The sequence below is a fragment of the Neltuma alba genome, unplaced genomic scaffold (assembly GCF_004799145.2).
Source record: "Neltuma alba isolate B1F8T4 unplaced genomic scaffold, ASM479914v2 tig00002286_pilon, whole genome shotgun sequence".
Lineage (NCBI taxonomy): Eukaryota > Viridiplantae > Streptophyta > Magnoliopsida > Fabales > Fabaceae > Neltuma > Neltuma alba.
The window spans coordinates 23,216-37,384 of NW_021632808.1; the positions used below are offsets into that span (position 1 = coordinate 23,216).

General features: G+C 31.7%; 2 protein-coding genes across 2 annotated transcripts; one reads left to right on the forward strand and one right to left on the reverse strand.

The window, feature by feature from the left end:
• Positions 1-118: 118 nt before the first annotated feature.
• Positions 119-3,858, reverse strand: LOC114721302 (probable ATP synthase 24 kDa subunit, mitochondrial). The gene is made up of 7 exons (XM_028907126.1): positions 3,779-3,858; positions 2,723-2,816; positions 2,224-2,368; positions 1,969-2,079; positions 1,373-1,519; positions 779-901; positions 119-477 (listed from the first exon to the last, which is right to left on the reverse strand). The coding sequence occupies exons 1-7, from the start codon at positions 3,815-3,817 to the stop codon at positions 414-416; spliced, it is 723 nt and encodes a 240-aa protein (XP_028762959.1). The 5' UTR covers positions 3,818-3,858; the 3' UTR covers positions 119-413.
• A 6,189-nt stretch (positions 3,859-10,047) lies between these two features.
• Positions 10,048-11,667, forward strand: LOC114721340 (uncharacterized). Its single transcript, XM_028907163.1, has 2 exons — positions 10,048-10,095; positions 11,338-11,667. The coding sequence occupies exons 1-2, from the start codon at positions 10,048-10,050 to the stop codon at positions 11,665-11,667; spliced, it is 378 nt and encodes a 125-aa protein (XP_028762996.1).
• The last annotated feature ends 2,502 nt before the right edge of the window (positions 11,668-14,169 follow it).

Below are 14,169 nucleotides of genomic sequence, written 5' to 3' on the forward strand. Positions count from 1 at the left end.
AAAATATTAAGATGCGTGACTGAGAAGAATGCGTATTCAATGGACTTTGATTAATCCTCCGTCTGTGAGAAAATCCAGAGTTCCAGACGATGGGGTTAGCATATGAGATTACTCGCCCTAATCATGGAATGGGACGACAGGACTTAATGAAGCTTTATACAGTACATGGGCTCGAATCCAGCCTCCACAGAGTGGGAACCAAAAAAATGCCATAAAACTGAAGGGGAAAATTTCAAGGTTGATAACTCCAATTTCCAGTCATAACACCGGGAAGTTGAAATATTAAAGATGCAGAGATGTTAAATAACTCATCAACCGCCATTGCACTCCCAAATTGGTGTCTACTTATTGAAGAAGCGCGAATGCATTCATCATTATCCAAGTTATGTAAACAGAAGAAAGAAAGACAGGCCTTAGAGGAAGTTTCTGATGTCCAGGTTTTTGGCTTCCACCGCTTCCTCATCCTTGAATTCCTCCCTGGAATGGCAACATGACAAGTTAAAAATGAGTCTAGGATGGAAAAACAGGATTCATATTGCGAGTCCCTCAGTCCCTCCAACATCTCAAGTGGCCATGTCATATTTCAAATGTTTCAAATTCTTAAATCATTGAAGCCATTAAGCCCAGAGAAGGTATCATTCTATTATGCCACCCCCAAATGAGGCAGGCAATAAGATCATACATGTGATTTGCATCCCGAGACATCAAGGGAATAAATAAATAGCTAAACAAATAGTGAAATTTGTAATCAGCATTAACAAGACTGCAAGAGTACTACCTCTTCTTTTGAGTCTCCATTGCCTCTAGAGCATCTTTCTTCAGCTCCACTAGTTGTGCTTTGGCAACATCGAGTTCTAGCTTCTCCTCATGCTTTGGTAGATCTTCCTTCCGAATGCCAAGTCTATGTGATCGCCATCCCCCAAATTTGGGGTTGGGGGAAAAAAGAAAGAACAAGGTAAGGAAAGTAGTGAAACCTAGCCACTCAATCACATGAGGGTGTTTAAATTAGCTTTTCAAAAATGATTCTATAATGTATAAAGTAAGTATGTGAGAAGAATTTTGCTTCAACTTGCATGAAAGCAAGCACTTTTTTTAAGTGCTTTTAACTGTTACCAAACCACCACCACCCCCCCCAAAAAAAAAAAAAAAACTAGTTAAACAGTATTTGAAGTATTTGAACTAACAAGTAATTAGCTACCCAAAATCCAAACCACATGGCCGAAAATACAACAAAACAAAACTTAACTAAACAATGTGATAAATTGTCATAAGTTAGATTAAGCAGATAGACATCTTCCTTCTCATCAAAGAATCTAGATGTCACTTTAATCATTAGTCCAAAGTATCAAAATAATATAGGGGTCTCGCTCACTTTTTGTTCATCTTCTCGAACTCAGCCATGAGAAGACCCATTCCTTTCTTATCATCCCTCATCAGAGGTTTCTTCAGATCCTTTTCAACTTTGTCCAATGCTTCCATCATCATGGCCTCTGCACCCATATCATCTTTAATACCGCTCCTGCAAAAGAATATTAACATGACCAAATGATCTAACGTAATGAAAAATCTGCAAATAGTGAAGCGAACGAACTTGCTTCTCATGGCCTTGTGCCCGGAAATATATATCAGTATAAATATATATATTTACATAAAAAAATTCATGTGTACCCCAAAGTTTAACGTGGATATTAATTCCAAAAAATAGCCAACTTTTACAGAGCGACTGTAGATATTCAGGAGGACCATAAAAATTGGAATAAAGCAAGCTTTGGAAGCAGAGGATTTAGGGTTAAAAAAATGAGTTGTTTGCCGATTCAAAAGGGCATATTGAACAGAAAAATTTCATTTACACAGCACAAAAATCATACGCATCTTGGTTTTCAGGGAAAAAGAGAAACCAAATTAAGTAGGAAAAAAGCACACCAAAGTTAGATAATGGAAATGGTTAAAGAATAGACCATCACATACTTAATTCTTATTTCCTTCAAAGTCAAAAGATAAGTACGAGCATCAGGAATATCTTGTGTTTCTGTTTGAATTGTGTGTCTGATACGTTGAGCTTCAGTAAACGCGCTTACTCTGCACAATAAACAAGAGATTATAACCATGAAATAGTTCAAACATAGAAAAAAGACAACAAATTTTACAGGATTACTGCAAGAGCGAATAGAAACAAGATTTCAAAAAAAAAAAAAAAGACATTAAGGTAAAGCAGAAGCTCACTTCTCCCTTATTGTCCTCATGATCCTCGCGTAATGAGAAACTGCAGCTGGATCATCCGGATCAATAGTGATCTTCTCTTTCCTTAATATTCCAATCGCTGCTTCAAATTTTGTCTTCACCTCCGAAAAGGCATTCTTCAACATCTCTTTTGCATTCAATTAGAAGTACAATATCAGAAAATGATATGCCAAAAAAAAATTCATTAAACTTCACACTCAGACTGCATAACCGTTTTTTATCTAAAGTTAACTCAAATTGCACCTGTACAATTGAAAGCTAACTAAAACTACCGGATCAAATAAATGAGCAGATTACATTATTACATTCAGATCACAATTCAGCAAGATTTATCATTTATGCTGCAGAAAATGGAGTCAGTTAGGGACCCATACCAGCACCAGCATATGCTTGGATGCTGATCCCAAAATTTACTTACTAGGGATGACTCTAAATTTGTGATGAAGGGACAAATAAGACAAGTATACTCAAGATTACTCACGATCTCCCTTCAATGCAGGAGAACCGGAATCTTTGGCAAAGTGACGGACCAGGATGGTGTGCTCCTTTTGTACAAGTATTTGACTAGCACAAACCTATAAGAAGAGAAGAAAAATGGACCCATTACCAACCAAAAAAAAAAAATGATCAGCGAGATTTCCATAATTATCGTCATGCCAAAAGAAATGAGCAGAAAGTGCACATAGGAAAACCGATCCCTTACAAATTCTTAAGAAACCAACCAGTGTGCCAAGCGTCAATTGTCAGATGGGTGTTGGGTAAAAACAAAGGAATGAAAAAAGTTCTTTTCTCATAATTAGTTATAAGAAATTTTAAGCGGAACACATACCCTAGTCATACCAATTTCTTTCATTTGTACATATTCTATTCAATAAGATCTGTAATTACTAAGCTCCAAAACTTTTTGGGGTTTGAAGGATAGCCTTAATGCATTTCCAGCGATGAAGATGATCAGGAATCATAGGGTCACTAAGTTATATGCTTCTTCGAGCTCCACCCAAGCACGCCATTTAAATGTTAGAAAGGATAAGACAAATTGGCCAACACCCTCCCAGAATAAAGGCATTGAAATGTCAATATATATATATTCTTAACCATCGCTAAAGCTAGTCAATACCTAGAGAGAACTCTCGCTTTTTACCATTTTTTTCAGTGATCGAATAGAGCTTCAAATGCTCTTAGGCTGCCATTAACTAGTTTTTCCAGCCACCACCTCATCCTGACATCTATCGTCATTTTGCATTCCAGAAATGGCTTCACCAAAAATTCTTGGTAACTAGAAGACACAACCGCGTTACCCTTGCTACATTCAGCTAAATCCAGAACTCCATAGCTATGCAGATCCCGACAACCAATCAATTAGGATCAGAAGTTTATTAAACATGAAATGCAGAATATTGCACCGATCATTTAATTAGAAAAATAATCACTTTATGACAGCAATTTCTCTGTTTACTTTTCGCCGAGAATGACTCGAAAATGTAAAGCGAAATTAAGATCGAAAGTAATTCAGACGAGAAATAGGCCAATCGCTCACCAGTTTGGATTTGTTAACGAGACGAGAAGCGAGAGCCATGGTCAGACTTCAGTGTTTCTTCAGCCTCTGTTGGCTTTAGGGCTTCTTGCAATCTGGTTTGCGAAGACAGGCCTCTCGTTCTCTTAACCTGCGATGAAACGCTTGCTAGTTACCCCATGGAACAGCGCTTTCCTGATGAGTAGGCCCGCGTTATATTTCAGCCGTTCGATATGATGCGACGATGCGATCCAAATTCTTTAAAATCTACGGCGGTAATTTTGAGGAACTTTGTCATTCCTCTCTCCTTCTGCGTTGACTTTCTCACATCGCATGGCATATTACTTGGGCAAAAAAGAAAAATAAAGATAAACGTGATTTTTAGTCAATTTTTTTAACATCCATCTTTTATATTTTGAGAGAATCCCAATTAAATTTAATTAAAATACCTAAATTCAAATTTAAGTGTACATTTTTAATAAATTCCTAATTAGACTACAAGACTTTATTAAGAATTTTTTAATGTTATTAAATGATCAGAATGCCCTTCTTTAATTCCAAAAAAAATTGATTGTTTTACCCCTCCCAAATGATTTCTCTTTTCTCTTATGATTATTTTTTTGGACTGAAAAACATATAAATAATTTTAAAATATTTAAAATATGTATATATAACCAAAACCTTTAAAAATATTTTAATGAAACATTTTAAATTACAATATAAATACCCTTTAAATAAATATTTTGTATTTTCAAGTTGTAAATATTTATTTTTAAGATATAAAAATATCATCATCATAAAAATATTTTATATTAAATTGTTACAAATTACAATTTTGAGTTAGAATTCAATGTTTGCTTAAATAAATAAAACTAACGTAAATTATAAGAACATAATATTAAATATTTTTCGTAATTAAAACATTTTAAGATCTTAAAATAAATATTTTAAACATAAAATAAAAATATTTATTTTAAGTCTATTTATGTTAAAATTTAAAATTTTTTATTAAAATATTTTTGAAGATTCTAGTTATATATACAAATTTTAACTACTATAAATTTTTTATCTGTTTTTTAGTTCTAAAAACAATCATAAGAGGTAAGAGATTACTTAGGGAAATAAAATAATCAATTTTTTATTTTAATTAAAGAGAAACATTCTGGTCATTTAACAATATCCAGAAATTCTAAATTAGCAATCTTGTTGAATTAAGATTTTTTCTTATATTTTTAATACTCAATTTTTTACATTTTAGAATTTAATTTTGATTTTTTTTCAAGTAATCTTGATACTGGCACAATGTTTGACCGCCGAAAATTCAATACATCCTACCACTTCTTCTACAAATGTTTTTATCTATTTTAAAATTGGGTAAAATACTCTAACTACCTTTTTAATTTGCATCAATTATAAAGATCTCTCCTCTATTTTAAAAACATACAGTTTAATCCAATTATTTAATACTATTAAGAATATTCTAAAATATTCTAAAAATATTATTTTTAAATAAAATTTATATTAAAATAAATTTTATTTACTATTTTATCTCTCATTCTAATAAATTTCTAAATTTTATTTCTACAGTTATATCTATTTCTTTCAGTTAAGATAAACATCAAAGATTAGAGTAAAAAGTTTAACTAACTTTTTAATAAATATGTATATACTTGACTAAATATGTTTATAAATTTTTATAACAAAGATATGTTTAAACGTTTAGAATTATAAATTTAAATAATTTATAAAATATTTTAAATTTATATCATGTAAACTTCACAATAAACAAAAACTATGTATTTAAAATAAGTTTTTACAATTTAAAAAAATTAAAGTAAATAATTTCTAACGAATATGATACAATATTAAAATTATAAAATTTTATGATTTAGATCAAAATTAATAAAATTTATAACGTATTATAAATTTTAAAAATAATTATTTTTTAATTTTATGAATACAACTTTTGGAAAATATAAATGTCTAAATAATTATTAAGTTAAAAATAGGTATTTTGGAAAAAAAATAATTTAAAGTCAAATTTAATGGTCAACTAATAGTTTAGGTGGATGGAAATAAAATCTTAAATATACAAGGGAGATTTATGTAACATATGTTTTAACTGTAAAGGAGGTTCATGTATGTTTTCCAAATAAAAAGAAAGTTTCTGTAATTGATATAAAATAGAGGGGAGGTGTCTGTAATTGAGATAAAATAATTAATTTTTTATTTTAATTAAAGAGAAACATTCTGGTCATTTAACAAAATCAGAAATCTTAAATTAGGACTCTTGTCCAATTAAGATTTTTTCTTATATTTTTAATACTCAATTTTTTACATTTTAGAATTTAACTTTTGATTTATTTTTTTTTAGTAATCTTAATGCCCGCGCAGTGTTTGACCGCAGAAAATTCAATACATATTACCACTTCTTCTTATACAAATGTTTTTACCTAATTTAAAATTATATAACCATTTAATACATCTTTTAATTTATTACAAGACACATGTTTTGAACTTTAAATAAAAAAGTTGTATTTATTATGCTTGAGAAAAGTAACTAGGATTTTCTCTATTTATTGCATTCTGTGAAAATAAATTAAAATCAAACTTAACGGTGAACTAACGGTTTGAGTGAATAAAAATAAAATCTTAAATATATAAAGAAGGTTTATGTAATATATGTTTTTATTATAAGGGAGGTTTACATATATTTTCAAAATAAAAAGGAGGTTTCTGTAATTGAGATAAAATATAAGAGAGGCTTATGTAATTGAGATAAAATAATCAATTTTTTATTTTAAGTAAAGAGAAACATTCTAATCATTTAAAGATATCAGAAATCCTAAATTAGAGCTCTTGTCTAATTAGGATTTTTTTCTTATATTTTTAATACTCATTTTTTTACATTTTAGAATTTAAATTTTGATTTTTTTTTTCCAGTAATCTTGATGCCCGTGCAGTGTTTGACCGCAGAAAATTGAATACATCTTACCACCTCTTCTTATACAAATGTTTTTACCTACTTTAAAATTATATAACCATTTAATACATCTTATAATTTATTACAAGACACAAGTTTTGAACTTTAAATAAGAAATTTGTATTTATTATGCTTGAGAAAAGTGACTAGGGTTTTCTCTATTCATTGCATTATGGGGAAAAAATAATTTAAAATCAAACGTAACGATCAACTAACGGTTTGGGTGGATGGAAATAAAATCTTAAATATACAAAGGAGGTTTATGTAACGTATGTTTTAACTGTAAATGAGGTTTATATATGTTTTCAAAATAAAAAGAAGGTTTCAGTAATCAAGATAAAATAAAAGGTAGGTGTCTGTAATTAAGATAAAATAATCAACTTTTTATTTTAATTAAAGAGAAACATTCTGGTCATTTAACAATATCAAAAATCCTAAATTAGGACTCTTGTCTAATTAATATTTTTTTCTTATATTTTTAATACTCAATTTTTTACATTTTAGAATTTAACTTTTGATTATTTTTTTTTCAGTAATCTTGATGCCCGCGTAGTGTTTGATCGTAGAAAATTAATACATCTTACCACCTCTTCTTATACAAATGTTTTTACCTATTTTAAAATTATATAACCATTTAATACATCTTATAATTTATTACAATACGCAAGTTTGGAACTTTAAATAAAAAATTTTATTTATTATGCTTGAGAAAAGTGACTAGGGTTTTCTCTATTTATTAAATTCTGTAGAGAAAAATAATTTAAAATCAAACTTAACAGTCAACTAATAGTTTGAGTGGATGGAAATAAAATCTTAAATATACAAGGAAGGTTTATGAAACATATGTTTTCACTGTAAGAGGGGTTTATATATATTTTCAAAATAAAAAGGAGGTTTTTATAATTGAGATAAAATAGAAGGGAGGTTTCTGTAATTGAGATAAAATAATCAATTTTTTATTTTAAGTAAAGAGAAACATTCTGGTCATTTAATAATATCAGAAATCCTAAATTAGGACTCTTGTCTGATTAAGATTTTTTTCTTATATTTTTAATACTCAATTTTTTATATTTTAGAATTTAACTTTTGATTTTTTTTTCAGTAATCTTGATGCCCGCGCAGTGTTTGACCGCAAAAAATTCAATACATCTTACCACTTCTTCTTATAAAAATGTTTTTACCTGATTTAAAATTATGTAACCATTTGATACATCTTATAATTTATTGCAAGACACAAGTTTTGAACTTTAAATAAAAAAGTTGTATTTATTATGCTTGAGAAAAGTAACTAGGATTTTCTCTATTTATTGCATTCTGTGAAAATAAATTAAAATCAAACTTAACAGTCAAGTAAAAATTTAGGCAGATGAAAATAAAATCTTAAATATACAAGTGAGGTTTATGTAACATATGTTTTGACTGTAAGAGAGATTTATATATATTTTCAAAATAAAAAGGAGATTTTTGTAATTGAGATAAAATAGAAGGGAAATTTATGTGATTGAGATAAAATAATCAATTTTTTATTTTAAGTAAAGAGAAATATTTTGATCATTTAACAATATCAAAAATCCTAAATTAGGACTCTTGTCCTAATTAAGATTTTTTTATATTTTTAATACTCAACTTTTTTACATTTTAGAATTTAACTTTTGATCTTTTTTTTCAATAATCTTGATGCCAGCACACTGTTTGACCGCAAAAAATCCAATACATCTTACCACTTCTTCTTATACAAACGTTTTTACCTATTTTAAAATCATATAATCATTTAATGCATCCTATAATTTATTACAAGACACAAGTTTGGAACTTTAGATAAAAAAAAGTTGTATTTATTATGCTTTAGAAAAATGACTAGGATTTTCTCTATTTACTGCATTCTGTGGAAAAAAAATTTAAAATCAAACTTAAAGGTCAACTAATAGTTTGGGTGGATGAAAATAAAATCTTAAATATACAAGTAAGATTTATGTAACATATCTTTTAACTATAAGAGAAGTTTATATATATTTTTAAAATAAAAAAGAGGTTTCTGTAATTGAGATAAAATAGAAGGAAAATTTATATAATTGAGATAAAATAATCAATTTTTTATTTTAAGTAAAGAAAAATATTCTGATCATTTAACAATATCAAAAATCCTAAATTAGGACTCTTGTCCTAATTAAGATTTTTTTATATTTTTAATACTCAATTTTTTACATTTTAGAATTTAACTTTTGATTGTTTTCCCCCAATAATCTTGATGCCAGCATAATGTTTGACCGCAGAAAATTCAATACATCTTACCACTTCTTCTTATACAAATGTTTTTACCTATGTTAAAATCGTATAATCATTTAATGCACCTTATAATTTATTACAAGACACAAGTTTGGAACTTTAAATAAAAAAGTTGTACTCCCTCCGTTCCTTATTATAAGAGACATTTGATGCTTATGGCATGTTCCTATATATAAGAGACACTTAAAAGTTGTTTCTACTTTTTTGTGTTGATTTCTTATTTTACCCATATTTATTGTCTCCAACTCACACTCTCTCTCCCTCCTACTTCTCTTTCTTTTAATAATTTAATTGTTCTCTCTCATGCTCTCTCTCCTTATTAATGAAGGCATTTTTGGGGAAAAAATTATATTTTTTACACATTGATTGTTCTTAACTAATTTTAACTACTTTTTTTATCAACGTAATTCGGTTATTTGTCTCTTATAATAAGGAATTGAGGGAGTATTTATTATGCTGGAGAAAAATGACTAGGATTTTCTCTATTTATTGCATTCTGTGGAAAAAAATAATTAACGCACCCAACATTTAAAATTGACTTTCTCACACCGAAAAACGATACTTTGTGTGTGCTTGAATAGATCACAAATGCAGCAATAAGCTAATTCGCTTTAGGGGGTGTTTGGCTTTTTTGCCAAACCATGGTTTGGCAAAAAATTTGCCAAACACCCCCCATTTTTTTTTAAAACCAAGGTTTTGGAGGTTTTGCTCAACAAAACCTCGATTTTAGATAAGCAGGCGGGGCGTAGCTTCTGAGGAGGGACAATTATTGGCTTCAACGGTCAGCTCACGGAGGGAACAAGCACGCGGGGGGGTACGCTCAAGGTGAAGATCCATTCTGAAGGGAACAACCCATTCTTCCGCCTCTTCTCTCCGATTCATTGCCGTCACCCTCTCCGTTCAGCTCGGTTCCGATCTCGAGCTGCTCTGTTTGAACAAGAGAAGAATCGAAGGAAAAAAGCCACCCATTCTGCCACTTGATTCGGTCCTGTGTCATCGGTGAGAACTCCGGTAAGCTACCTCCATGAACTCCGGTTATGCATTCTCTGGTCGATTTTCACTGAACACAAGCGTATATCATTCTTTCGCTGTCGCCCCTTCTGAAGCTCGACGGGTCTTCTTGCCACCGGGGAGGTCGTTGAGCCTGTGAATTTCGACGCTGGTGAGGTTACTAGGCTTGCCAAAAGAAGATCGATTCGGTGTTGAGTTCGTCCGGTCATCAGCTACTCTGGTCGCCGTATCTTCTTCCGTCAGTCAGATCCAACGTTTCAGGTAAGCTGTCTTCTTCCTTGCTGGTTGTGGCTGGAGATGGAAGATCTGGTGCATTATGAAATTCCTGTAACGTCGTCTTCTTTCCCCGAAATGTCGGTCATCCAGCGTAATTTTTTTCCCCGAAACAGAGGTCGTCCAGCGTTGTTTCTTTCTTCCGAATCAGATGTTGGTTTCACCAGTTGCCTATGCTATGTTCACTTGTAGAGACTGATTTTTTTATGGTAATCGTGTGTGTGTGTGTGTATACGATGGGAAAGATCTCGGGACTGGTTGTGCTTCGTGTGTGTTGATCAAATTTTCCCTTTGGTCGATTTTATTTTGGAGACAGGACACTCGAATTTTTCTCTTTTGTGCCTGATGGTTGCTTTTGCAGTGTTATAGTGGTTAACCGAAATATGTATGGAATTTTGATTGTTGGTTGTAGCCAAATTGGGTCAGTTAACCGAAAAGAATTCTACTGGATGCTGGGAAAAAAAGTCATTATTAACGTGTATGTATACTGTTGGATTATAGAACACGAGGCTATACTTGTTAAATACTATAAATACTATCCTGTTATATCATATCTCCTGGACTGAATGGTATGCTTTTTGGGTTAAACTTGTGATAACTAAACTGTTGTAATTGATTTATAGCATAATGAATAAAAAAAATGGCAAAGCTTCGTGGGATATAAGAGCCACAAAGGTCTTTATTGACCTGTGTATTGAAGAAGTTGAAAAGGGGGAAGAAGAGGAACTAGCTTGACAAAGCCTGCTTGGACAAGTATTGAGAAGAACTTTACTGCAAAGACTGGGAGAGTTTATACGAGAATCCAATTAAAGAACAAATTTGATACCTTGAGAAAGGAGTGGCAGTTATAGGATAGGCTGCTCCGTGAGACAGGTTTAGGGTGGGATGCTGAAAGGAATACTGTTAGTGCCCCTGATGATTGGTGGGAGAAGAAAATAGTGGTAATCATTTTACTTTATTTGAGCTTGTATTTTCTCCCATGTTAACGTTTTTTGTATAATGTATAATATTTTTGGTGTTGAATGCGCAGGAAGTTCCAGGCTATGAGAAATTTAGAGAAAGAGGGCTTCAATTTCGAGCTGAATTGACTCAACTCTTTGGGTCTGTAGCTGCGACTGGACCACAGTCATGGGCACCTTCTTCCATGACACTTCCAAGCGAAGGAGTTCCTGAAAATGATATGGAAGAAGGATTTGGAGATAGTGATGAAATTTTGGGGGCACCAACTGGCATAAGCGGGGAGTTTAATTCAGTCACATTCAATGACAATAGTGGAGGAAGTGGAGGCAACACTGGAATGAGACAGGAAACCATTCGTGGGGGTAGAAGCACAGGTGGTAGTCGACTAGTAGCTCATTAGGGGTTAGAAAAAAGGGTGAATCTATGAAGAAGAAATCTACTACCACTATGAAAATAGCGGATGCACTAAGCAGAATAGCTCAGGCAAATGAAAATGATTCTCAGCGTGAACATGAAGAGATTTCAGAAGCATGTGCTAGGAAGGTAGAAGAAGAAGCACGTGCTTATGAGACGTCAATTGCGGGAGTCATGGAGCACCTTAATGAAGTTGATGAAATTGTTGATGATCCTGATCTGTTTGGCCGGTGCACAACACTTCTTATGGACAAGCCAGCTGCAAGGGAGATGTACGTGGCTCTGAAGAACAAGAGGGAAAAACTACTGATCTTCTTAAAGCATGCAACTAAGGATTGAGACTTCATTTATGTTACTTAGAAGATGACTGTGATAATTTGTATATATTTTTATGTGACTTAGAAGATGACTGTGATAATTTGTATCTATTTTTATGTATTATGTGACTACTGAATTTCTGTAGGAATTAAACAACTTATTTTCTTGTTAAATGTTAAGTAATTTCATATCAGGGTTTCTGAATTTTATGTCTATATGCACAGGACAAGACAAAAAATGGCTGATGAAATTAAAATTGCGAAAAAGTATCGTAAACGACAGAACAAACGGGTTAATCAAGTTGCAGTAGCGGTTGGTGGATATGCTTCTCTTCATTTACGTAAAGAGCCCCAGCATACAAGTATTTATACAGGCAAGGCATGGGTAAGGGACGTTTTACAAGGTCATTCTAATCGTTGTTATAACATGTTTAGGATGGAAAGAGAAGTGTTCTTTAGTCTTTGCACAGAATTGCAACAACACGGTCTAAGAGAAACTAGAAATGTTGGGATACATGAAATGGTTGCAATGTTTTTAAATACCGTTGGCCATGCGCTTAGTAGTAGGATGCAGCAAGAAAGATTTCAGCATTCAGGGGAGATAATTAGTAGACATTTTCATAATGTCTTACTGGCTTGCTGTAGACTTGCTATGACCAACATCAAACCAAAAGATCCAACGTTTCAGCATTTGCATACAAAAATAAGGCCCGATGGTCGATACTGGCCCTTTTTTAAACATGCTATTGGAGCAATTGATGGAACACATATTTCATGCATTGTTGATGCAACTGAGCAAACAAAATTTATTAACCGGAAAGGAAGAGTGACGCAAAATGTAATGGCGGTTTGCGATTGGGACATGTGCTTCACTTTTGTATTGGCCAGATGGGAAGGTAGTGTGCATGATGCTCGTATATTTGACCACGCCCTCACAACTCCTTCCATGAACTTTCCCCATCCGCCTCAAGGTATATTTTAAATTCCTACAATTTATTTATGCTTAACTGTTAGAAAACAAATTTTATTGACACCAATCATATATTTTATGTAGGCAAATATTATTTGGTGGATGCTGGCTATCCGACACCCATGGGATACCTTGGTCCCTACAGACGTGAACGCTACCATCTTCCTGATTTCCGAAGGTCATCTGTACTTGAAAATGACAATGAGGCGTTCAATTATTTGCACTCAAGTCTACGGAGCACTATCGAAAGAACTTTTGGAGTTTGGAAGAGTAAGTTTGCAATTTTAGGAAACATGCCGAGCTGTGACTTTTCAACACAGGTTCAAATTGTTTGTGCAACGATGGCCATACATAACTTCATTAGATCAACATCCATTTCTGATCCTGGTTTCATTCAGTTTGAACAAGAAGGTTCTTATGCAGAAGAAAATGATGATGATGGAGTTGGATCTTCACATATACCTTCATCAGTAGATTCTTCATCTCACATGGCTCGGCTTCGTGACTCTATAAGAGATCAAATTGTTCACTACATACAAGAATAGTTATGTCCTTTTTATTTTCTTTTTTCTTTTCAAATAATGTAATGTGTTGTTAAAAAAAACCTACTTGAACAAATATATTTCGTTGCAATCTCTATTATTAAGACAATTAATATGAATTTTTTTTTGTGGTTATTTTATTTTGTGAAACAAAATTATGGGATTTCATCTTTAAAATCTTTAAGAAATAATAATATTTTCTTTGGCAAAATAAATCATTTTCCTAAAAACATATTTATTTATTTTATTAATATATATACACACTAATTTCTTATTATTTATATTATTTATGCCATATTTATTATGTTGCCAAAATATATATTATTAATAAATTTATTACTTCAAATAAACATATATTATGAAATATATATTATATGTAAGTATCATTTAAACTTATATCCTTTTTAGTAATTTTTACATATCAAAAAGCACTTCTAACAATAATTATCCAAACACTCTCACTTTATCAGAATCACTTTTCCAGAAAATCTATTCTTTCAAAACCTATTCTCTCCAGAATCTATTCTCCAGAAGCTATTCTGCAAACCATGATTTTGCCTCATCCAAACACCCCCTTAATCATCCACCTCCACCTCCCTAGACGGAGTATGACTAAAAATACGAAAGTCATCCAATAGAGGAAATGGGCATATCCATTA